At 39.7% G+C, this 27688-nt stretch overlaps 1 protein-coding gene across 8 annotated transcripts in view; it reads right to left on the minus strand.

Moving 5' to 3' along the window:
- Sv (paired box protein shaven) overlaps positions 1-27688 on the minus strand; it is a 151841-nt gene that overhangs the window by 112316 nt on the left and 11837 nt on the right. For 7 of the 8 annotated variants that reach the window (XM_072909149.1, XM_072909148.1, XM_072909153.1 and 4 more), the window contains exons 2-3: positions 27411-27455; positions 2807-3115 (exon numbers count right to left, since the gene is read on the minus strand). In XM_072909149.1, coding sequence (XP_072765250.1) covers positions 2807-3008 — 202 coding nt within the window. In that variant the 5' untranslated portion in view covers positions 3009-3115; positions 27411-27455. The remainder of the gene's footprint in view (positions 1-2806; positions 3116-27410; positions 27456-27688) is intronic. The other variant, XM_072909147.1, reaches the window with a different exon arrangement.

A 27688-nucleotide genomic window follows, 5' to 3' on the forward strand; every position in this document is an offset into this window, starting at 1 on the left:
TCCCATTTTTGAATGACGATTATCTGCGTAATTTTTTTTATTGTCCCGATGCGTAGAACTCAAAGTTTGCATAGACCTTTCAGTAACACCTTGTATATCGGATGCTGCCAGTCATTCTCCGTTGCGCGAATAAGCCCCCATAAGCGATTCCCGTCCATAGAAGAAAGAATAACTTTCGCGAGGAGATTCAAGCATGATGTGTTACCCACTCGATATTGGTGCGCATTTAATCCCTTCCCTCTCATTTAGCTATATGGTTACGAAGTAACAGTATGATGTACTGTTCTTTTTTCTTTCTCTTCTTACGACATCCAATAGCTACGCTGCTCGTACGTCCATTATCGGATCACCGAAATAAAAAGTTTAGAACATTTATTTGAAAGCGATGACGACAAGCGATCGACGTCATATGCGGCGAAGTTTCACGTATGCAAATACAAACACAATTACAAATACGTCTCGGAAGAAGGACGTAGGCAATTATTAAAGGCTGAAGTCGTTTTTCATGTAACGCTGCATTCTTGAATATCAGATTATTGAATATATTAATACGGATTACTAAATAGGTCGCGTCAAGTGATTAAATATATCAAATGGACATGCATGTTTTGCATAATAAGTCCAAGTTGACGCATAATTTATCGAAGAAGAGTATAAATTTTTAAAGAGATTTAAAAACAAACTTTTTTCGTACATCTATATAGAGCAAAAATGTTTGAGAAATTTAAACGTTTAAGAGGTTTTCACGCTCATTAGTTTCTGCCTCAGAAATATCACTTTCTTTTCCCGAAAAAAAAAACAAAAAAAAAAAAAAGAAATTATTTCACTACGCTTTCTCAGACAATATTATTGGTCGCGAGTGCGATCGTTGAACAACAAAGTCAGAGTCTAAATGGAGTAGCAATTAATTATGAAAAAAGTGTGAAATCGAAACGAAATGGCCGTTCTCTCGCGAGATGAGAACAAAATAATCATTGCGTCGCACAAAATCGCATTATCGATGAATCGTATAAATTCAGTAGAATTTGTAAGCGTTAATTACAAATTAATTATAAATTCATGTCACCGCACGTGTTCACGCATCATTAGAGATAATCGAAATCGCGTTACGCGTCGATGACTTCAAAGATTCAATTAAAAGCATATTTATCCCGAGATCGGTCAACGAGAAGTAGGAAGAGGAACAACCGCAAGTAGGAACGTGTTACAAGATAATTTAATCATTAATAAACTAGATTTATATGTACTATGTACGCGCGACTCGTGTGGGGCCCTAAAATTGAGATCCGCGAATCTCTCTCCATCAAATACGTTGATATCATTAGATTTAACGACCCCCTGACTCTATCTTTATTTTTTGTTTCTCCTTTCCCCTTCTTCTTTCACAGGCCTCGTGGCTCATGCCGCGTCACTGGCTGCTGCCAAGGCGGCAGCCTTTCATCTTCCTTAACCAGCACTAGTCTCTTCCGTCACGCATACACATCCGCGAAGAACGAAGGAAGACAACGAGCTTCCACGCCAGCGTAACCAACCGTTGGCTGGAAGAAACTATCGCTTCCAAGATGATTCCGACGCATATCCGTGTAGCTCACGTATGTGCGGATGTGTGTATATGTGCTCAAAAATATACCTGCGACGGTCGGCCACCAAAGAAGAAACTACCGACTTCTACGGTACGTCTGTGTACGACGAGCGCCAGGCAAGTTCAGCTAACTCGATTGTTCCGTACGAAACAAGGAGCTCTTTCACGCGGGAGTCTCGGAACTTTGATGGGGCGGAATTATTGCTCGCATCGGTGTCTCCCTGGCACGTAACGTCGCCTCGCCGGATGTGCGCGCCGTCGATACCGGGATTTAATAAGCTTGCGGTTTACAGCGAGGTAATGATGATAAACGGTAGGAGTTAACGGCGGGAGCGAGAATCCGCATTTTTGCCTTCAAAGCGCTTTTACGCGCAATTCGTGACTTCGACAATATTAATGATCGCGTAGGGAAATTCACGGCAGGTAATCGCATTTGCAAAGTCCTCCTAAAAGATTGATGTATCGTCAACGATAATTAATTATGAAACGATTATTATTTTCTGAATAGTTGTCGCTCGTCGACTTCTGAAATCGCACTATTATTCGTATTTTACAAATCTGTTCAATCCATCACCATGAAAGAAAAAGAATGAAAGAGAGAGAGAGAGAGAGAGAGAGAGAGAGAGAGAGAGAGAGAGAGAGAGAGAGAGAGAGAGAGAGAGAGAGAGAGAGAGAGAGAGTCGGAAAGCGCGTTCGACGGATTCCTGAATTCCAGCTACAGCCGTTGACTCGGCGAACGTGATGCATCGTCATCGCGCAAGTCGCTGGTAATAGAAGCGTTGCCGCGCTCCTGAGACGAAGATTTATCGCCGGTATTTCGCGTGGCACGTGCCTACCCTTTTTTGCGACCGTGACATTCCTGTCGGTTGTGCACTTGGCTATTGCCGTTCATTGCGTACATTGTCTCGTTCTCGAGACAGTCGGAATAATCATAAACGAGCGATATTGACAGAGTTATTTATATGTATGTCGCGGCGGATTACCAAGAATTTATCCCGATAAGCAACGAATCATTTTATTTTGAATTAGAATAAGTATAATTATATACTATTGATTATCGCAGGAAATGATCGTCTTATTTTTCATGGAAAGATAATTTACGTTAAAAATTTAATTACGGTTGAAAATATTGTTTCAAGTTTCCTCTTCAACTATTCTCCTGCGATAATCATCTTAACGTTCTACTATTAATAAATGAAAATGGATTCGTAAGAAGAAACATACGTTTTTTCTTGGAGTCCTCATGCATACCTCCGGGTGTTGCAGCGCCGTGATTATGATGGTGGAGGGCTAGAGGGTCTTGGGGATGTGGGTGAATGGCGGCCAGGGCACTTCCGGCAGGGTCACCTGGATTGACCCCGACTCCAACCCCCAGGTGTAGAGCACCATGCTGCGTCGCGTGTGCCGGAAGCTCCATGCTGATCATAGCACGCCACCCTTCTTCCAACCCTCTCCTCCCGCCACCTCCTTCCTCTATCTCGGACAGTACCTCGCCGAGTTGGACGAGGCGTCCGTTCAACTCTTCGTCGCCTTCTAGAAGAGGAAACAAATCAAAAAATTCGATTAATAATCTAGAAAAAGAGCTAAAAAGAGAAAAAAGAGCAAAAAAAATGTCCGATTTTCTCTCGCGGGGAAAAGATTTAACCTTCTCGATCACGATTCGTCGCGGACGGCGATCGTTTTCGTTAAGCAACGGACATGGATTTTCGGTCAGTGACTCGCGGAGTCGAATCAATGGTGCAAGAATACCGTAGACAAAGATCTCGAGATCCTGATCTAGGCGTACCCTTCTTCTCCCCTCGCCCTCTCCTATCGGGATCACAAAAATAAGGACTCGGCGGTCCCAGCCGCAATGGGATTGCCTTCGCCACGCTTTTTACGCGTCGAGTGGATAATTTCTTCGTTCCTCTCTACGTAATCATCTGGCCGGGTGATGCCTTTTTTGCTTATTACGATCGAGAAAGAGAGAGAGAGAGAGAGAGAGAGAGAGAGAGAGAGAGAGAGAGAGAGAGAGAGAGAGAGAGAGAGAGAGAGAGAGAGAGAGAGAGAGAGAGAGAGAGAGAGAGAGAGAGAGAGAGAGAGAGAGAGAGAGAGAGAGAGAGAGAGAGAGAGAGAGAGAGAGAGAGAGAGAGAGAGAGAGAGAGAGAGAGAGAGAGAGAGAGAGAGAGAGAGAGAGAGAGAGAGAGAGAGAGAGAGAGAGAGAGAGAGAGAGAGAGAGAGAGAGAGAGAGAGAGAGAGAGAGAGAGAGAGAGAGAGAGAGAGAGAGAGGCCGCCGTAGAGAGGGACACATCGCTCCAAGTTGGAAGGTGAGATCCTACTTGGATGAATGAAAGGATGAATGGAGCGTAATTTCGTTCACGCTGTCGGCGACGTTCATCTACTACAGTAGGACCGTTCTCTTCTCATCTCTTCGACGCGGTGAGAACATTGTCTAGGTCCGGACGCGATTATGAATCTTCGCGATGTAGCTTAAAGCAGCTGCTGTAGAAAAGAAAAAGCGCTTTGAGAAAACGGCAAGCCTACTGTCCTAGATTGCAGCAATCCATTTGTCAGTAATCTTTTAATGTTTATTTACTTATTAATTAAAAGAGCGGTATTTCCATGAAAATACCGACTGAAGTATCGAAATATTAAAGTCAAAATATTCATGCTTTCGTCGATTTCTTGTTGCGTTCTGCGAATGTACATATAATATAAACTTTCGAAACTGATGAAAAAAAATTGACGCGAGTTCTTCCTGTTTTTGTGGGACTCATTCGTCGTAATGTCTCGTAATGGGGGAAAGAGAGATCAAGGAGAAGGAATCAAGAACAATCGTCGGCAGGCACACCAATCGTCATCGGGCGACCATCCGTGAAATTCGAAACTGCTCCCGCGTTCCGCCGTTTTACATCGCGAAACGCGCGGATCTCATAACGCGTGGGAGTGAGACTCGGGAACGGTTACCGAGTCTGCGGTCAACGACTGTCCACCGCAGCGGGCGGTGCTTTCTTTGTATCTCCGTTGACGATTAAAACGCCTCGACAGGCTCTAATTTGCGTGAGGAAGTCGGTCGTCTTTGACTGCGAGTCTATGTCAAATAAGAGTTGTTTCATTTTTTAAATAATAAATTCATAAAAAGTCACAAGATGACTTATATATTGCAGAATGCATAAAATTTAAAAATGTGTGTAAAAAAATATGCATTATTTATTTCAGTTATTTCGTGCGTCGACCGCGTCCGCGATGTTTTTTTCCCCGTAATATGCTTCGCGCTGCACGTATTAAACTCTGTATTCTTTGCTTCGCAACGAAATAATATAATAGTAATTTTTCTCCAGAGAAAATATAATAATAAAAATTAAAATAATATTTATAATCGTGGAATATATTAACATACATATACATAAGAAATTACACGCGATATTGTTATCCAATATTATATATGCGAATATTATATACGAATATTATACGAGTTTTGCGAATATTATTCAAATATTGCTTTTTATTAGTAATTATTCAAATATTTTCATCCACAAACAAATAACATAATCATTAACAAACAATAGAACAAATATATAATTATCAGTTTATAGTGTACATACAGAAAGAGTCATTAATGCCTTTACACAATGAATTTATGCGTATCGAAACACATACATTTTCCACGTATATACAAAATATGTATATAAATGTATTGAGATGTTCATAATTCATTTATAAAGGCATTAATGACGCCTTCCGTACATACGCACAATTAGTTTATTATAGACGAGTGAAGATACGAGAGTCTCGTCTCGGTACTTATATGTCCGGCATCTCGGACGATTTAATTAGTTTAATTAATATTCTAATAATTTTTATGCACAAATATTTTTTAAAACTTGTAGAATTTTCAAGCTTAAAGCGCTTAAAATCTAAAAATGCTAAAAAAATTGTCAGCCGACAAAGTAAGCACTGTAAACTTGACATTTGTCCCATTTCTTTTATTTAATAACCAAAATTATTTGTTTAATCTATCAAGAACTTACAACTAAATTAAAGATAAAACCAAAACTCTCAGCAATTAATGATTTTCTATGAAGTGAGACGTCAGTTTCACACACACACACACACAGTCGACTGTTTTACAATACGAGAGCAAAATTATAATATTTAAACGAGAATTTTCTTTAAAAAAAATTCTTTAATTCCTAATAAAATCCCACGAAAATTTTCTGATTTTCCGGATACAAAAGAAATTCTTGAGAATTCCAGGTTTTCCATATTTTTCCAAGGAATTCGCGGTCTCGTGTTACCAACGTCACTGCACCTGACTGGAATATAGCGAAGGTACATCTCGGCGAATAAACGTCAAGTAACAGGCGGATGATGGTTTAACGAGAAGGCGAGAGAGATGCAACGGTTAGCGACTTAGTGCACAAATAGGCCTTAAGTAAAGCAAAATGGGTGAGTCGTGGACGGCCAAAGTACGCGTAAAGACCAGGCTTAGAAGAAGATACTCGTCCCTATGAACCGTGGGAGTCAGCTACCAGCGCTCTTACGGTGTCTACGCACTCGCTAAAACCATTGTTTACGACCCGCGTACTTTGCTAACTGGACCCTACTCTCGTCAGCTCCACGCAACGGAGATCGCACGTCGCGCCGGTTACTCTGCATGTCTTAAGGACGAAAGTAAGGACGCAGAAAACGTCGCGCTGTGCAGCGAAAGCGGATCGTTCGTAGTCAGGCTCGCGATCGACGTGCAACTTGCGTGTGGTCAAGATCGTGAAGATGACCCAGCAGAGATAAATACTGGCCATCAATCTGTTTGAAGTAACCCTCTGTTTCAATTACAACGTATACATTCTACCAAGCGGCCAGTTAGGAAATGTCGTTAGAGGCTTAAAATAGGTTAAAATAAAATAGTTTTTTCTAACGAGAGAAAGAGAGGAAGATATTAGTATTAAAAATTACTTCTCACAACATATATTTTTTTTAATAAATATATATTTTGAAATATATATTCACTATATATATTTTATATACATTACACATATTTTTATGTAATATTTATATCATTTTTTAAAGTTTGCGAACAAATTTACATCGAGTCATCAATGAACAACGAAGTCTATTAAGATAATCAATTTGCGGCAGATGTATCTTTTTAATTGGCATAAAAAAAGGAAAATGAAAACATGAGATTTGCATAGACCTGTCACGTAAACAGAGATTATCCGAGAAAGTTCAATTGGTGGAAGGGAGCTGTATAGCAGCCGGCAAAATGTGCGGCTACCATCCGCACCTTCTGTCTGCAGCGCTTTTCAGCCTTCGCATCAGCGTGGATTCCCTTGCCGGCCGGTAATGGCCGGTGTTCTCGGGGCTTAACAACGCGTGACAATATGCATGAAGGAATTGCTCGAGCGCGGACACAACTTTGGCCGCGCGCTCCTCTCTTTCTTTCTCTTTCTTCCTCTCCCTTCGTCTGATCGCGCACCTACGGAGAAGAAGAAGAAGCAGAAGAGACGTCGTAGGTGTGTACACGCATACTCTCCGCTTTGTGTGCGTATTCGTCTTTGTGACAGAATGGCCCGTGTTCGCGCTCTCCGCCTCGGACTCTCACGCGAAAACCGTCGATTACATTATGCAACTTCTCGGTTCATAAACGAACGCTTCTGCCTGGAATCCACGGCGGAATCCTGAGAAGCACTCGGCTGTGTATCGACTATCCAGAACGCGAGCAGTCGAGCTTTCGCGGGACGGCCGTCATGTTTATTAATCTGATCCGGGATGCGAAATTCCCCGGTAATCTTCACAATCCTCCTCACGAATCTGCAAGAGCATTCTTTCTCACGCTGAAATAGCGTAACGATGTAAGGCGCAAGAGTTTAAAATATTGTAAAACATATTCTATTCAACACGCGACAAAAGTGAAACTATCTCGTAGGTGTCGTACCACGCGCTTTATGAATGCCTTTTGAATATTCACTTCAAGATCCACCTTTGGTGGATACAATCTAACATAGTAGCTACCGTCCATCCGTTCAAGTTTTTACACGACAAGGATATCTCTCTCTCTTTCTTTCTCGTTTATTAACCTCATTACCCGTACTTGGCCGACGCACGAGTGCGGGCCATGTACATACACGACAGTACACTAGCAAATCGCAAGAGCATATATCTACATACATTAATACAGAATGTCTCGTAAACATCGGTCGTTGATACACCTACACGAATCTTATTATTATCTACAAGGCGAATAAAACGCGAAATTTTATCACCAATTAGCAGTTTCTCTTAAGAAATTTTTTCACAGTATGTAGTAAACTTTGATTGTTCATCTCTCTCTGCTTCTCTTTCACCGTATAATCGCATAATAAATTGATTGAAATTAATCTACAGAAAATGTTTGTCCTTTCGCGCTCTATATCTTTTCTTTCTTTTTAAATTTAGTTCTACAAGTTGTTAGAGAATTTTTATTATCAGAAAGATTTGTGACAAATTATCATTTTAACGATTTATATTACTACATTATTATTTATATTATTATATATATTTTTAAAATATATTATAATATATTATTAAAATCACTCTCTATCTCTTTTTTAATAGTTACTACTAATAATTGAAATTGTTGTTTCTTTCGAGATTTAAATCTTTTTACCTAAGTCATTTAATTCACTTGAAATTCATATCTTTATTTTTCATCTCATATAGTTGTCATTCTAACTCATCTACCTCTATTACAGTATACGTAAAAAATGTGTAATTTTTTTTTCTTCTTTCTTACACTTCTTTTTTTCTTGTATTATAATTACTGCTTGTACTCTATGTATATTCAATAGTAGTTTGAAGGAAATCTCATCCTACAGCGAAGTTTATTAAAGTATCTATCTCAAGTATCTATCTAGTTGTCTCTTCTATCTTTCCTTCTCTCTCCAGGACTTATCGAAAGCCAATGGTAAAAGCCGAGCATCGTTATCGGTCGCTGATACGGCGATCGATCTCAACAAACTCGTGGCACAACGGGCGCGGTGTCCTGTTAATGAACAAAAATTGGCGAGCCTACTGGTGCATGGCGAGAGAGAGAGCACAACCCACGTGAGGTACTTACGCGAGAGCCCGTTTACACACTCGCGGCTCTGTATCGGTCGTGTGTCTGACAGCGGCGGTTTGTCTACCATGCACGCACGCTCGGGTCAAGTAATTCCAGTTCTCTTCGACGTCGTCGTAGGCCGGGGCACCGTCACGGAGAGGAACGTATGTAGGTAAATATAAGTTGCGCGAGAACGGCCGAGCGAGTAAAAGGGAAAAGAGACGTGCGGCTTTCGTGGATAAGTGACTTTCGAAGAACCACCTGTGGCACGTGCCATTAACGTGCTCCCTTGCGTGTCCGTACGTGCGCGAATGCCTCGATATCCGTCGCCGCCGTATGCGGCGTGGGTGTGTAACAGGTGATCGCGGATACTGTTTTCCTTTGCGCGGATCCGACCTCTCTTGTATATATACGTATGCAATACACTGCAATTTCAAGGGTTGTAATCGCGGGCCGCGAGAGAGGAAGCCAGAGAGGTAGAAAGAAAATGAGAGAAGGGCACGAATGAGAGAAGAATAGGGAAACGTGGGGTAGAAGGGCACCGCGGGGTACAATGGTGCAGAGTCGATATCTTTTTACAGAGATGCTACCGTGTCATGAAATATGTTGCAATTATTGCTATTAGGTGTCTCTTTCTGCGTGCTGTTATCAGTAATCGCAATATTTTTAGTTGAAAGTTGTTATAAATTATTTAATGCACTTGCTGTGCTCTCCGCGACTGAGTTGTAATTCTTCGATATATTTACATAAGGTAAACAATGATAAAATTCTATTTTTTATTACCGTAAATACATTTATGTTTTAAAATGATCTTTTCTTATTAATTTCATACTGTGTGTCTATGTAAATATTGATTAATTATAATTTTTTATATGATCAAAAGTAAATAATTACGTTTTGAAGCTTAATGAAATATTAGCCCACGAAATGTTGTACTTTTTATTTTTATACTAGAGAAAGAAAGAGAGTATACGTAGATGCTGTCTTTCAAAATTAATACCAAAAATTATTACATTAAAGGATATTTTTCCATGTTTTAAAGAGAAAAATATTTATTATAACAAGAGAATTGTTTTTATTTATTAATTTATTTTATAGTTATCATTTAAAAACACAAATCTATATTCTTATGTTCTATATATCATATTATAATATACAACTTTTAAAAAGTTTTAGACATCAATGTAAATGAAATAAACAAGTTTTGGAGGTAGTCCATTATACCCCGCATTAAAAGCATATCACGAAAATCTAGGCTTTTACTAAATCAATAATCTCGTCTATTTAAACTATTATTTTATAATAAACTTGTGTTTTTTCTTATAGTGGATATTCCAAAGAATATTTTTAATAAAAAAAGATCGATTTATTTTTTTTTAATATGTTGAAAACTTGCTCAATGCTTACGTTGGCCGTTCTACCTCACGTTCCCCTATATTCTTTGCGATGGTAGCAAAATTTACCTTTTCACTCGATCTTCACGAGTGATCTGAAGGAACAACTGTAAATTGGAGCGGTATATCGATATATAATAATAATAATAATAACTGGTCGGAATAAAATCGTAGCGCACTATAAAAATATAAACAAAAAGGAAAGAAAAATATGTATGTTCCGGAAATAAGCTTTACTTTGTTGCAACGCGTTGGTTCCGTAACACTATGCAGGCATCAACGCACGTGTGCACGGGGCGAAGATAAAATCGCGGGTATATTGGATGTTGTATTAATGGAACGGAGAAATCTACCGCGCGCGGTAGACTCGCCGATAAGTTCGCCTTTAAATAATACGAGCGCATAACGGTAAGACATTAAAGAGATACAAGGGGGAATATATTGTTCCTCTTGCACGCGCTCGTGCGAGAAAGGGCACGGAATCCCTGTTTCCACAGGCTTGAACGAAGAACGGAGGGCACGCTGCCGTCTTCCTCCTCCCACTTGATTAGCTCGGTTCCTCGAAAGAATCGCGCAATTCCAATTCCGGTTTTCCGCCGCAAAGGCGGATACTAAGAGACGAAGAGGAGAGAGAGACGGCGGAGGTATAAGTGAGTATCGGTGGAGTCACCTGCAATAAAGTAGCAGCTCGTTGCTCGTTGCAAACGGCTGTCCCGCGGAATATATATGATCCCGCGAGCCGGAGGCGGGATATACAAGCTTTCGAAGGAAGAAAACCTGGTACCGATATATATCCGACACGTTATTCCTCATACAGTTGAGGTCGAGCGCGTCCGAGCGAGATATTTATTGCAATTAGTTGCGTGTCCAACCTTGAATTCAGAACCGTGAACGATTTGCCGAGCGCGCGTTTCCCTGTTCCTAGCAGGGAGGTAAAAAAAGAGAAAAGAAGGGATGACATATCGAGAAACATTCTGATACCGTAGAAGACTCGGCCGGCATCCTGCCAAACGATTAACAGTACGTGATAACGTTCGATCCTAATTTATAAAGCTCGCCGGAAGACTATTTTAAGCCGGGATAGTTACGTTCTTTCCTAAGCGCCGACATATCGTTTATCTCGTGCAAAGCCGTTTAATCCGAGACGTTACATCTGTCAACATAGCAGCAGCACACGAGCGAATAAATAGCGTAAAAGAAAAGAAAAACCGCAAGAGGAAATCGTGCGGAGGAGCGTAATTATATCGTGCGCGATTATACCGGATTACAGATATTTATGCGACATTTGTCGCGTGCTACTTTGAATTCATGCAGCTTCTATTTTACCGCATATGCTCTACATTCATAGTGGTGACTTTAATCGAGGGATAAATGACAACTCGAACTGATCTCGTTTCTCGACACGTCGGCGGTTTCCGATTCCGGTTTTCCATCGAGGAGGTGAGGGAGCGACCGCGAAGGAGACGGATAAAGTGAGTTTTAAAGAGCCACCTGTGGTCGGCACGTGCCGCCGTCGGGCTAATCCCGTAGGTCGGGGGCTCCCTTGGGGCCCCCGTCATGCAGCACACACCAGAGTACTGTAGCAGGTAAAACAGGTACCGGCGGTTACATCCCACCGCCATCAGTGCGGATGATCAGCTGCCGCATCTGCTAACGCCAGCGTCCCGTCCACCTACCGTCCGTCTCTGGGTCCCAGGCATCCCGACGCGATTACATCTACATTTCCTATATAAATACCGGTTGCCACGATTATCCGCTGCTCCGAGAACCTTACCGATTCTCTTTCGGCCTCGAAATATATCTCCATTTCGCGGTATTTACGTATTACATACGTATGCCCGTCGCTTTTCTCCGAATATTTTTATTAATTTCAGGGTCAAACCGATTGACATTTAAAAGTTGAAAAAATTTAGTAATCTTTTTTTTCTTTTTAAATAATAATTATCAAAGATGACATATGTAATTGCGCTGCTATTTCAATGACGTTCGGATCGGATCATTAGATCATTGAAATTACAATATGCATTTCCAACGTATCTCGTTAAAGTAAGAAATGAATTGCCGGCGAGACAGGCAATATCGCGCTCACTTTCCTCCGATTCGCAACAGGACGATATCATCGATCCGCGTAATTCCCGATCATTAGAAGCGCAAATGGCAGCGCGCGCGTGCACAAAGGCTAAAAAGACGTGGATCAGTGCCGTGCGTGTGGTTACGCACGGCCATCAATCAGCTTGGCCGACCCTTAATCGCGGCCGCCATTTGATAATTACAAAGTCAATCGTCTATCGAATCGGCTATCTAGCCGCGTAATGGCCGGCTCTAACGGTCACCTCGCTCGCTCTCGATCTAGACTGTTTATAGGACGGGAACGAGGGGAAAGGCAATTGACGAGAGACGTAGGTGATCTCGGAGAGGTGGCCGCGATCGCAATTACGTAAAGGCTACAAAAGGGGAGGTTGGAATTAATATGCGACGTATAGAGATCACCACGTCATGACTGTCACGTTTTTTCTTTTCCTTTTAGTTTTTTTTTATCTCATTCCGCGGCGATCACACGCGAGATATTCGATTCGAGCCAGAGCGCGGTCAAGTTGATGCGACGATCGTGCGTGAATATAGAAAAGCCGATCCAGGCACAGAGAGAAATTCCACACAGTGCTGATCAGAGTAATCTCGATCACAGTACGCGGAAAGTGTATCTCTTGTGTCAACGCACTCTCATCTCGCATTGTTTTGTCTTCTTTTATTTTTAAACTAATACACTGTGGAATACATGCTATTAGTACTATAATTTCATTACTGCTTTATTATTAATTTTATTTTAATATTAAATGTATATTAAATGTAACATTATATTTTTGTAGACTCCCTTTAGCTTTGTATTTTTTTCAAACTTTTATTGAAAAGATCATTTTTAGAAGTTAATCTCTATATAATTTTTATATATATATATAATCGCTAATAGATCTCATATAAAATTTATTTTTTATTTATCTTTCTACATCTGTTTCTATTGATTGTTGTTCAGGTGACACACTCAGTCCAGAATACAACTTCCTTTCCATGAAAAAAAAAAAAAAAAAAAAAAAAACGCCTTTCGTCTCGGTCATGTAGATGTCGAGGCGTGCACGATTTTTATCAAAGCTCCACCACCGCGTTAACGGTAAACTGGAGCCACGAGAGCCAAGTCGTATAATCGATAAATTCATTGTGCGACTTATTTCTCTTTTTCTCTCTCTCTCTCTTTCTTTCTCTCTTTCTCTCTTTAGATCGTCACGACAATGCCGCAATAGTTTGCGATCAGGTATATAATCGGCTGAATTGTATACACTAAGCTAACTGTAACATCGCGCACATAGGTATATCCCTTCTTCGAGAGAAAGACTAGTTCTCTAATCCCGCTTCCTTCCTTCCTTCGACGATATCTATCGTCGAGCAATCGTGTTCTCGGATGTCCTGGATGAATGCACGCGCACCTGCATCGGAATGCGATTGCATGCCGAGTGCGCGGCTCGACGATTGTAAATCAAGCGAATGATATCACGGGGATTGACACGCGTAACAACCGTTAAAAGTAGCTAATAAGTCGTGATGTTCTACGGATACGGAGATAGATACGGAGGAAGATATTAAATGTACGTATAAAAGTATTAGCACCGCTTCGTTCTTCGGAAGGCGCGTCCCGAGACAATCTTGGAAGAAAATTACAGCAAGAGATTCGCGGACATCGTATCAAGAGGCATTCGTACATAAATATCACGTAAGTACGGTCTTTAATGCAATTTACAGCTTCCACTTGCGTTCGCGTTAACATCGCGAACGAGATTGAGAGCGTTACAAAATCCCGCTCGGGGATAAAATATGTCCATTTGATTCGCGCAATCGTTTCCTGTTGTTCGGGCTTATCTTTCCAAAGACTCGGGGCGACAGCATACCAGACTATGCGCGATAAAAGCATATGAAATTCTTACGACTCTACACTTTCAAGTTCCATTGGCAAAAACCTCTGCACTTTTCCTCGGGAGTAACAGGCGAACGAAACCGTTGGAGAGAGTCGCGAAGAAAAAGAAACAAATCTTATTAACTATTTCCTTTGACTGCTCCCATTTCTTTGCGCGTGGCGATTATTTTCACTGTGTCTAGAGGGTCGAGAGACCACACTTGATTTCGCGACCATACACGTGCGTGATGCGAATCGGATTGATTCGATTGCCAAAACATCTCTCTCTCTCTCTCTCTCTCTCTCTCTCTCTCTCTCTCTCTCTCTCTCTCTCTCTTATTTTTTGTTCTTTTTTCGACGTGAGTCTCGCATGGCGCCTAAAAAAATCGCGACGCTACGAAGCGAGTCTATTGTAGATTGCCAGTCAAGATCGCCCTCTCCAACCGTCAGTCCACCCACCCTAAGCGCTGCCGTTGTTCCCGTTGCAGTCAGTGAAGGTCCAGACCGCGTGTGCTACCTTGCTTTTTTCCCGATCGTCGATCGATAACCAACCGTCGCACGGTTTCTTACACTTTCACGATCTTCGAGCGGGAAAGTAGGCGGCAAAGTAGCGTTACACGCGGAATACAAAGCGTTCGAGCTGACAATATTTACGGCGCTCAGCATTGATACCGAAGAATAGTTCCCACAACGTAAATAAGACCGGCTCATCGTAAAAAAAAAGAAAAAAAAAAAGGCGACTGGTCTCTTCCTTATAATGATTCAACACTATAGCTTGCGCGCGAATCGACTCTCAGCAGTTGTTCTCTTTGATTAAAACGGTTGGCGTATCATCGAGCATGGATACACATTCGTTACAGAAGTTCATTAGCGAGACGTCAGTATCGCGGAGGTCGAATGAGAAGAAGCCGAAGATCGGTATAGTCGAAGCCGTAAGATCGATGTACACTCGCAAGCGTGAAATAATCTGGGAAAGACGCGGCGTAGGCGGTGTTTCAGGGCGATCGATTGCAGAAAAGCGGCCGCTAGGAAAACAGCGCTTCCGATAAGAGAAAAAAATTACAGCTGAGAAAGATATATATATATATATGTATATATATATAAATATATATATATATATATATATATATATAACGATAAACGCGAAGCGGAGGAGCGAGAGAAAGAAGAAGGAGACCGGCGTGTACAATTGATTGGTCCTGGCACATCCTGCCCCCGCGTCCTCCATCCCCCTTTCATGGGAAAGTCGTCCACCGCAGTCGTCCGTCGCTCGCTTTTTGTTGCTCGTCCACCTCTACTATAATCGGCTTTCTCGCTCTCCTCTCTCCTCCCTGAACTGGATCTCTGTCGATCGCCTACAAAACTAATATCGATCTATCCACCTGTATTTTTGATTCCTCTAACAATAAGAAGAGCACAGAGCACGGAAGGAAAACGAGAGGTAAAATAAAATCGAGCATGGCGTGAAAGGAAAAAAGAGAGAGAGAGAGAGAGAGAGAGAGAGAGAGAGAGAGAGAGAGAGGACGCGTCGCGCGTATCTCGGCCGAGAGGACTGGCTGGAACGACCTGTTGTCGTGATTATTTGCGGCTCAAGATGAGAGAAACCAACATTTCTGAGATGTCTCATTCATAAATGAGAGAATCAGAATACAACTAGAGTATGTATGTAGAAAGTTAAGTTAACGTTTTACGTTATTGTTCAGTTATGGGGCACAAGTGCACGCGCAGGTGAAACATCAACGCGCCTAAATATGTACAGGAAGGCCTCGATACTCCAGCAGATCGGTTATGCCCGACGGAGACGAATCGATTGCCGGTCGACGCGCCACAAAGTAACTGGATTCGTGGATGATGACCGACTTTGCTCGCCTGCGTTCGCTACGATATGTATAGCCTATGATCGCGTATCGCCCGGGCCTCCAGGAAGGAGGTGCTGGGTCTCGACTTGTCCATCATTTCAGTTATTCTGCGATTTATCGACCGCGAATAGGAAGCATTCGATCCGAATAGCAAAGTTATCTCCGCTGATGCAATTTAATCTTATTTTACAATCATATATCCAATATCATTCTATGTTATTATAAATACAATATAATTTTTTTAATTCCAACATCTGTAGAAATTAAAAAATTGCATCCAAAGTGCACACAAAAATAATATACGCTGTACAATGATGATAAAGCAAGATTTTTTCATTAAATTATTTATTAGTTCAATGAAAATATTTTCTGTTCTGCTGTTGTTCCATGCTTTCATGTGTCCAACCTAATGTCTTTTCAGCTGTAAGTTGTTTAACGAAAATCTCTCGTCGGTGCTCGAAATGTTTGACGAGGGAAGCTAATCGGTTGCACTCTCTCGTCGACGAGTATTTTCGAGAAAGCGGTCGTTTCACGGAAAGACGAGAACGCGAGCATCAATTGCACCGGCTGTTTTGCCAAAGATTCTCCTTTTTCCATTGTAATCGCGCTAGCAAAATCGCCAATTGCGACGACGAGCCGCAAGAAAGGAGACGGAATGTACGGCCTTTCGAACAGAAGCTTTCGGCATCCGTAAAGTGCCGTAAAGCCAGCCGACGTAGCAGTTCCAGCGCGTTATCCACGCGTGGCGCGAATTCGTCACGCGACAAGGAGAAAAAAAAAAGAGCCGATCTCATTGCTTTCGCCGGGGTCCTTTCACTATTTTATAACTTGTAGTTGTAGCGATCCTTTTTGAAACACGTATTGCGCTCTATACACAACCGCTCTTTTTACAACGAGAGTGAAAGACGTATAGAAAGGGTGTGCGCGTGGAAAAAAAAGGCCTGGTAAAGCCCTCGGGCTTCGAGATTCGAGATGACTCAGAACCCGAGATCTATTCCGTCCGATCGATTATTTATCGGTTCAGTCAACTCTCTGTGTTAAGCGTCGCGCCGCCACCTTCCCTCATATCTCTCCTCGACTGCAATTCCACATTAGCCGCCCAACAGCCCGAAGCTTCACGTCGCGAGCGAAATAAGCGCTTCTCCCCATCCCCCTCTCACCGCCCCCGACCGACGATCTAGCACACGCAATGAACATTCGCGCACATCCCACGCATACGAGGCACGCCGCGGCGCACGTGCAGCGATGCAGATGCACGCGGGTCGGTCCGCCCGCAATACACGTGCGTTACGCTCCTAAGATCGGCCACGCCACCGTGGTTCGCGTACGTGCACGGTACACGTGAACGTTCGTGCGGGATCTCAAGCGAGATTTGTCGCCGAGGGCGGTCGACGTCCACCACCAGGCGGGGTACCAGGAAGAAGAAGAGGCCCCGGTCGCGTGCGAATCGCCGGATCGATAGTCGAGATCTCGCGAGTGAACGCGGGGCGCCCCGAGTATCGAAACAATACCCTGGACGCGCCGATCGAGGCGGGTTTTCCGCGTACGATCACGGTATATCTCGCTTCCATATACATATATTATGACGTTAACGGTGTTAACGGTGCCGGCGGTTAAAGCGACTCCCTACGTTGTGCAGGCAAAAGGACGACCATCTTCATAGTTTACGTTCCTACGTGCATGCTTTCGTCAAATTATAAGACTTGTAATAACGTTAGACAATAAGGAGAGAATATAGTGTATATGATAATCATTCTTTCTGTAAACGAGTTAGTTGCAAGTTACAATCAGTAACACAACTTGAATATTATATTCTTGGCAAGATTACTAACTCTCGGTGGGTTGCCAGCGTCCTTCCGAGAGGAGAGCGAGCGTATATAATTTTTCTGTTCTTATCGGGGATCGAACCCGGGACTTTTGGCCTAGTAGACTGATACGCTGTCTACTGTGCCATGCTTCGCTTCCTTACAAAAATATGTATCGTGAAACATAAAATATGAATATTTTTTTTTAAATCTCAAGAAGAGAATAATCATTTCCTCAATAATTTATTTTTTATGCCGAATACAATTTTAACCTCTAAAATAATTTCTGTTATGCTGAAGTAGCTCTTTTTTTACCGAAACCGTCATAAAGCACTTTTGAAATTGTATCGAGCACAGAAAAAAAAACCTACAAGAAATATAATCATATTTTTTCTTAAAGTTCTGTTTATTTTTTTAATTGTATATAATTAAAGACTTACGCAAATTTAATCTTACAAAAGAATGAGATGCACGGCAATAAAAATTTTCACCATTTGCTCTTATCTACACGCAAAACCTCGCACTATCTGCGTCGTTTATCCCTATCGTGAAGGTCGTGTGATTGGAGCCAAGCGCTTCCAGATCTATCGCATGCGCTTTCGTCAATAACCTTGGCGGGTTGATTAGTCGAGAGAGATATCACGGCGTGTAAGTTCTGCTACGCGAGAAGCGGACTCGACCAGTGTCTGTCTGACACGTAATGAGGCAACAGCCTTGGGAAGAGTGGCGGGTGGCGTGCGCACACAGGAAGTCGACAAGGTTTTTATCGGGCCGACACGAGGCGTTCATTGTTACCCAGGGCTTAACGACGAAACCAGCCTCTCTCTTCCTCCTCTCTCCTTCTCTTTCTCGGAGTCCCGAAATTTCAACGCCATTAAATTCGCCTGCGCGTTCCCGTTCCGCGTGTACCTTTTACCATTTCACTCTCACGGGTTCCCTGCGTTCTGCGTCAGACCGGATGCTCCCAACGAAAGTCTTTTTTTTTTCTCTCTCTTGCCGGACGAGACTCGCCCGGTATATCCGCCCGTGTGTGGCGTGATTGAAGGAAAATTAAGTCACGTTTACGTCTCTCCTCCGTGAATTGTCGTCGCGATAATCGCAATAAAATTACGATAACGCGCCAAGGTCGCGGATAAACGTCAAGAAGAAACTTATATGAGTCGTTTTAATCGCGGGATTTATTATCGCTCTTTACAATTGTGATACGTCGGCGAAATCTGCGATACCGCGACGACATTGGCCTGCATTCTTGTCGTGTTTAATGCAAAGTGTCGCGGCTTTATCACATATTTCATGACGAGTATACGATCTCACTGTTAGATAAATAGAACTCTCAGCATCAGACAACCGCACTTAACGCCAAGTGTGTGAAAATGTATAATAAATACACAGCTCGCGCGTAATAGCGGCGCAAAATTATAATTACGTTTTATTTTATGACCGAAACGTGATTACAGTTGTTTTGTCGCTCGTAACTTACGCGACTCGTGTTTCAACGTAAAACTGATTTACGTCACGCTGCAATTACGAGACAGATATCGAAGTAGACGTATTTATGCACTCCTTTCCGACACCGAGAGTGATTCGTCCGGTGCGACTCATTGACAACAATTAAATGTAAATACCAAGCACATTGAAATCAATTTCATTGACTCTTTCAAGATCCTTGGAAAAAAAGTGTTCGAGCCAGAAATCACGTGAAAAATTCTGACCATCCTGTACAATGAATCGTTGTCGGACGAGCTGTTTTATCACATCAAAATATAACAATCGTGCGATCGCGGTGAGAATAAAAACGATCGGGCATGGCAGCACGCATAAAGACAGTCGCGAAATGAGTACGATGTTTGTAAAATATACAATAAATACTATTCGACGATACATACCGTGTTAGGGATACAAAGAACTCGTATGCACCACGTACGCAAGTTTGTGTCGCCGTACTATCTGTGAATTTACTGCCGAATATTATGTATTTTTCTTCTTAATTGGCGTCGCGAGAAGATTCGAGTTAATACGACCTCCACTGACGAACCAATCAGGAAGTATCTCGCTTCGAATCTCGAGTTTATGATATTTGTATGTTTCTAAAAATACTTGATGTTATGAAGTGTTATACACAATTTTTAATTTCGCATCTTTATATTTTTTTATCACCTTATCTTAAGATATTGGGTGAAATGGATCGCGTTAGAATCTTATGAAAAAGAAAGAAAACACCGTTAATCCTTTGAGTCACGAATTATTTTAATTGTCAGTATTTTCTAAAATTTGGTATATAAGGGTTTTTGGGGTCGCTGATTACGAATCCGTTGTCAGATTTTCAAAATTCAAGATGGCGGATCCAATATGGCAGACGAGATTTTCAAAATTTTACTTCCGCCATATTGGATCCCTATATTAAATTTTGGAAATTAATTTTTTTTTCCTTTAGATTCAGATTCTGCGATCTAAAAAAAACCTTCAGAGAAAAAAATTTAAAAAAGAATACGACTGTTACTTTTAATTTAGAACAGAAAATATTATTTTTTATATATTTTTTATCAAAAAAAGGAGAATTTAACAAAAACAACACGGTGGAAAATTTAAAAAAAATTCTGAAAAATACTTTAGAGTGTACTAAGATTATAAAAAAATTGCCGTATTTATTGTCATAATAGGTTAGTAGAAAATGCATTTTTTCGTAAAAAAAAGTACTAATTTTGACTGTTTGCTTATATATGGTATTTTTGCAATTAACAATTAATGACTGCTCATATTTTTTTTACACTTATTGATGTTCTAGAGACTCTGTAGAAAGAAAAAATTCGGTATCTGTTGATAAAAAAAGTAGTTAAAACAATAAAAAACTAGGAAAAAAAAGGTGGATCTCTGGGTGACCCACTGTGACTCAAAGGGTTAAAGGAGGCGATTTGTGCGAATCGTAATAAAGTAAAAATTCGATCTGATCTGGCTGCGATACTGGCAGATATAGGTTTGCAAATAATTTGTTAAACAATATTAAAATCAACGCGCTTTTACAATGGATCATTTGACGCGATGGTACCTGCCGTACCTAAGTGTTAAACTTATGTACGTTCAACTGTGTGTATATCTCATTAACAGCACCGGAGAACATCCACGGCAGATATACAACGCGCGCATGAAATCTGATAATAATCAAAGAGATCCTTTATCATTCGTGAAAATATTATGAATCGCGCAATCTCTATGACAAAGGCTGACATACAATATACACTAACATTGAATGTTACGGGAAAAATTAATATTCACCTTCTCGTCAGAAAACTTAATCGGTTCTTATCTAAACGAACGAACGGTTGCATCATGTGTAGACAAAGGAATATAATTAATGTAACATAATGCAATAAAGGATTAACTCTCAATCTTTCTTCATCTAACTCGCTTCGTCTCTTTCTCTCTTGGAAACGAAAGCGAAGCGCGTCAACATATTGTCCATAAGCAGATCGAATCACACAGGCTTCTTCTGACAATGAGTTTGATTTTCATGAGTCATTCTCGTGGACATCTTTCGAGAGTTGGTATACAAACTATGCACCAAGAGCACCACGCTCTATTTAACTGAAAATGCAATCGCGACATACACCTCCAATTATAGTCTGTCTTGATGCACCGTGAGAATTTTTTGTAACACGCATATTCATCGTCATTTTCCCTTCGGGGTCGTAAATGTTCCCCGATTTAAAACCTTTCATATTCTTGGAACATGGAGATAAACACAAGAGCAAAATCAATTGGCAGTGCTAATTACTACATTCTCGATCTCATTCCGTTTTCACTGCCATTTCCCCTTCCAAAAGATAGTCAAAAGATAGGCATTTTGTAATAAACAAACAGTACTCGAAATAAAAAATATAAATATTGTATTTGTAAACACTTTCTTTCTTCTATTAAATTAATATATTATTGTAATATATGTACATAGTTTATAATTTATTTTTATATTTAATTTTATATTTATATTTACGTTATTTATATTTTAGTTAATTTTATGAATTATAAATATATATTTCATATGTTAGATTTTAGTAGAAATTTCACATAATTAATAAAATAATTATTTTTATTTTATAATATTAGCATGTTTTTTTATTGTGACTCTTTATTAATTTGTGCTTATCCTACTTCTTTTTAATGACTTGTAGTCTTCTAAATTCATTCATAGTTTTCTCTTTTAAATTAATGAATTAGTTTTAATTAGCTTTAAATTAATTATTTTTGTAAATTAACATAATATAAATAGTGATTATTTTTGAAATAAATGGATATCTGTTTTACTATTTTTCTAATTATTTTTCTTATATATTATTCAAAATAATACAAGAAATAATATTTAAAATCAATATACAAGTTTGAAAATTGCAAATAGTATTTCAAATAAGAGAAATAAAATTCGCAATTTTTTAAAACTATTGTTTCTGTTAACAATTTAAATTGTTGCATTTCAAATAGATATTTCATATTATTATATATTTATCTGTACATATATATCTCATCCTTACGAAAAAATATAAATTCTCAAATAATATTTTATTTAATATACAAATGAATCATTACATCTACTCAAGTTTTCCTAATTTTAAGAAATGTACATTATCGTTTTCTTTCAGCAAACGTCTCTTCCGTCACTTCTCACTTGTCTATTGTTACGGTTCTTATCGTATCTCCTTATTATTTATACTGCTAACGGTAATGCGTAACGAACGTGAAATAAATCGCGCATGATCGATAGCAGCGAAGTCGCCCTCATAATTCTCAACAAATGAGAAGTCACTTTCTCGACGAGCGGAATCTGATATATCATATTCGATAATTGGAGTGTCATCATTATTGACTCACAAGACTGACATATTGCCTAAAAAATTAATAGTACGATTATTTAGTAGCGAAACAGGAAAGGGAGTTGCGAGCATGAATTTCTAAAAATTGCACGACGTTATATTATTAAAATATTGTACTTTTTGTAGTATGCATATACAATCGATGTATCGAACGTGCCTATTTGCGAATCGTTGCCCCTATTTCCAATATCGCGAAGAGAATAATCGATCGGCCAGTATACGTATGATCGCCGTTTGGAAACTTTTGCCACACATGGTATACGGACGCGCGAGCAACAGGAGGTTATTTGCTAGATAAATCTCGACCCGCCCTCTTGCATGCCGCGTAACTCGCGATACTCGATCGAGACTGAGGTTCGGCCGATCAACTGAATAGACCTCATTCGCGTGCCTTCACGAAGACCGTATGCCTTCCACCTGATACCATAGTAGAAACGGCCACCGATACCATTTAGCGCTGATAATTCTCGGACGATATTCTTCCTCCATGATTTAAATCGTTAAAGGGGATCGGTGAAATTAAGAAAAAAAAAAAAAAAAAAAAAAAAAAAGAAAGAAAGAAAGAGAAAGAGGTCTATTCGGCTGACACAACCGACCGTACTCGATTCGCCATTTTTGCATTATTGCATCTTGATGCTTCCGGTTCTTTCTCCGCCTTACCGTATTCGGCCGGCCGAATTGGAGCGTACAGCGAGTAATTTGCGGGCCACGGCTTAATTGCTGTTGTAGCTTGTTAACGCGTGTGTCGAGAAAATGCGTTGCCGAGAAGAGTGAGATCAGCGTGGAGATTAACAAAATGATGCGCGAGATTGTTTAACCCTTTTTCGCGTATATCTACGAGATAAAAATTTTCCACGAATTAACGGCTACACTCGTTAAGAGAACTTTTATTGTAGACTTATTCCTTTGAAAGGTAGATTCTAGTTGCCGCAAGAGTCCCGTAATTTCGCGCACGCGACCGTGGCCGAGGTATCTTTCGAAGCGATTACCCGAAAGAAAAGAAAAGAAAAAAAAAAAAAACGAGGTGTCATTCCTATAGACTGCCCATCTGGCGGAGTCTCGGTCACGTGCTGAAGGCCGATCTCTCTCACCAACGGTCGCGCTTTTAACGCACACCCGTATTGCCAGCACACATGCACCTGATACCCCACAACGTCGCACTTGTTGCACGCCCTGCCATTACTTGACGCTAATTCGTATCCGCGGCCGTTCGTTTCCTACGGTGACGCACACGTACCGACACGGGAAATATCCGGTTATTTGATGGGGGTGGGCGAAAACATATCGGGAGAAACGTCCCCTTTATACACCTGCCGCGAGCTATAATAGTCGGCGTTTTAGACTTGACGACGTGCGAGGCGGAATTTAAATTATTTCTAAGCCACAGCCGTATAATTATGTCCCCCCTGTGTCGTTATACTTGAGAACGAGTACTAGACAGTTGTCATAAGTCTCATCTGTCAAAAAAATTTCATTTCTCGGTATTAATTAAATAATTAAAGAAAAAACTTTTTCAATCCACAAAAGGGATAATGTAATTATTCCTTTTTCTCCATCGCGTCAAAATTTTGAGAAATGAGATAAAAATAGCAAAAAAGAAAAAAAAAATTATTTAATTTATGTTTTGTATCATATAACTTTCTTGACGTTAAAACAATTTTATTCTATTCAAAAATAATTATTCTTTTTTTTTCAAAATTTGTCTTCTTTTGTTAAATTGCGTCATCACATGTCTTATTGTTAATATATCTTTAAAGTACACTATACGTTATTACTTTCTACTCAGTAGATTGTCATTGTAAAAAAGGACTTGTAATATATACGTAGATTTTTCTCTCTATGTGTTTTCTCTTTATGTGTACCACTGAACTATGTAAAGTCGTTTCCGATCGTGTACACAATCGGTTGCCCGCGATCGAAAACGTGATTGGCAGAGCTCGGCTAAGTGCAGGATTGTGTATAGGATACATACACGGCCGTCGTCAACTCGCCGCTTGATCGCCGTCTCTCGCTTATTACGTGCGTACTATTACACACGCCAAACACACTATTGCAGGCACAATGTGCGCGCCGCCGAACGGAATAGTTTCCCACGGAAATTTCCGGCAATTTGCGAGACGTCCCGACGTGCGTCTACGTCGTGCCAAGGTCGCTCATACAAGGCGCCGTAACACTTTCTCGGTATGCAATAGCGAGCGACGCCGAGCTGGCGCGGTTCGCGCAGTCTTTTTCGTGTCTGCCAGAAGAGAATTCGCCAACTCGTGTAAGCTCGGGAACAAGCGCGCGCTGTTGAACTTTCAGAAACTATATAACAAACACACAGAGCCATTATCTTCTTCATGTTCCCTTTATACGTTACATTTGACGATTAATTTTTACGTCCCATTAATTGCTCAATAGGGAGTTTGCATGATTTTGAAAAACAATTGCATTTTATCATTTATATATAGTTTTAAATGTTATTATTTTTTTCGTAATTTTTTAATGCAAATTAAACGAGAAAATCAATAATAAAAATTACATTATTTGAAATTGTCGAATACGATTCGGAAACGACCGAGTCCTCCCAAACGCGATGTGACGTCACAATATCTGCATTCGGGGAGACGCTAATAGCGTCTTTCCAAACCTAACCAATATATACAGTGACAACACACTATTTTTATTTATTAAAATATCCAATTATTGTGAAAATGGGCAAAGGTAACACGTAGAAAACCTGTTTTGCACCTCCTATGTAAAAGTACAACAATTAAACACCCAATAAATTGTTTTTCTTTGTACCTCGAAATTAAGAATAACCGAATATCGCAATACAGAATACAGAAAACAAACGTTTGAAACTATTGCACTGTGACGTCACGCGCTCCAACCAATCAAAATCGTTTTCTCACAATTTAAATTTGATTAAATTTTAATTTAATTTTTTATACCTTTCTATTGATTAAAATTTAAAATTTTCTTATAAATGAATTTATAATAATATATATTTAAATTACATATATAAAAAAATGTATTTTTTTTTAATGCAAGCTCCCTATTATTCAACCTGTGAGCAATTTATCATGTAATATACCGACTACCGTTTGAATCGTGATATTGAAATAACAGATGCTATTCTTCTTTTACTATTCTTCTTACGAGATCTCTCGCAACGGAGTGAGAAAATTTCGAGAGACATTTTCTATCTGGCCCAACACTGGCTCTCTTCGCGTACACGCATATTTCCTCCCAATGTGTCATGTAGAAGTAATTCTTTAAATCACGCGGATTAACTGATCCTTTTGCATTTGTAAGCCGCGAGGCTCGACCGCTACGTCACGAAAACCATGAGATGTTTCGTGCGCAACAAGGGCCGCCGAGAGCGTGTGTTACGTCGTAAATAGTTTTAAATCGGAGCATCGTGAATATATCACATTTGACGTGCGAGCATTCCTCATTGCGCTGCATGATGCATTGCATGCTGCTGTGCCACGAGTGGACGCACATGCGGGGTAAAGGAGGACATTAATTACACGCAGCTCCTCCGAGTAATATGCAAAATAACATACAAAATAAGAAAGAGAGCTGCATCTTAGATCCCCTTTTCAGAGTTTTAATATTTTGTATTCTTAATTTTTTGTACAAAGTTGTACAGAATGTAGGTAAGTAGGTGTCATTTTTGTTTGTCTTAATTTAGAGCGAGAAAAATATAATATAATTTTGACAAATTATAAGTGCATATTATGTGCACGCGTACACATAATCATTAAGAACAATTTGTTTTACATGTTGAGATAAAAAGATACAAACGAAATCTAAAACGATCACTTTTTAAGATCATAACTTTTCCTAAGATTATAATATACTAAATATATACAATATATATATATTTTTTTTTTTTAGTTGAAAGAGTCTGTTAAGTTAATCCATGATTATGATATTATTAAATAACAATGACATTGTTTATAAATATCACTGAGACTCGAGTGGGGAAAATGTGACGGATTACTTGATCGTGCCGTTAAATTATCGCTTGTAACGATCACCAAACATCTCCGCTTAATTAATTATCATCCGGTAAGACATGTCTGATTAAATCCTTAAGAATATGACGATGCGATTAAGCTCTCTTTTATTTTTACAATATATTATTATTACAACGACGCCAACAACCCAGTAGAGATTTCACGGAAAATCCGAATTACGGTTCGATGATCTTGGTTTTACGGTATTGCGGGGGGATTCGCGTCATGCGTCAAGAGTTATGTATATAAGATAATAAAGCTATTTTGAAAGCTTCCTCTCTTTAGGATCTATAAGACGCGAGAAATCTAAGATTAAACATTCCATACGCAAAGTACCACGCAAAGGATCATAAAGTTTTCTTCTTGTACCAAACGGGAGCACAAGATTAGTTATTGAGAAACTGGACGACCGGTCTGAGATGCTTCTGACGGATTTACGGATCGTAAATCACGATTTGGCTGCACAAAAGGCGAGGAGAACGTGGCTAGCGCATTAAGAGCTTATATGCAATGTGACGCAAAAAGCATTGTCGTTCTTAACAATTTAATAAGCGCCGCAATAATTATTTCTTACGCGCAACAATAACTATTCTGCATATATGATGCAATGGACAATTACAGATAATAGGCGAGCGTTTACATGCAACCAGAAAGTAAGCTCTTAAAATATTATTTAAAATAAAACAATTTTAATAAAAATATGTTTATTACTTTCTATAAATTTTGCTTAGAAATTTATTATTTATTTTTATTTTGCTAATTTTGGAATATATTTTCTTTTAGAAAATTCAACTGTGCTGCATTATTACAAATTCAAAACTTTACGTGCTAATATCTGTAATATATTATATGTCGAATTTCAAAAGGCTAAGAATATAAATAATAATTTAAAACTCACCGGTACGATGCGCAACAGCAAAATTGTAAAGCACACAACGTTGATCTGGAAAATAGAAAAATATATCCACATTATATAAAGCAATGTCTAAAGTCTAAAGTAATTAATATTTTGAAAAATAATTATCTCGCACAATTAAGTTTTCATTAATTCTTTTAAATAATATTTAATAAATAAAATTTCTGAAAAATTGTTTTATATGTAAGATATGTATATGATACATATGATAAAAATTTAATTCTTTTAATAAATAAGTAATCCAAAGAGCTTATAAATCT

This window comes from Anoplolepis gracilipes, chromosome 17 (assembly GCF_047496725.1).
Source record: "Anoplolepis gracilipes chromosome 17, ASM4749672v1, whole genome shotgun sequence".
In the NCBI taxonomy this organism is placed as follows: Eukaryota; Metazoa; Arthropoda; class Insecta; order Hymenoptera; family Formicidae; genus Anoplolepis; species Anoplolepis gracilipes.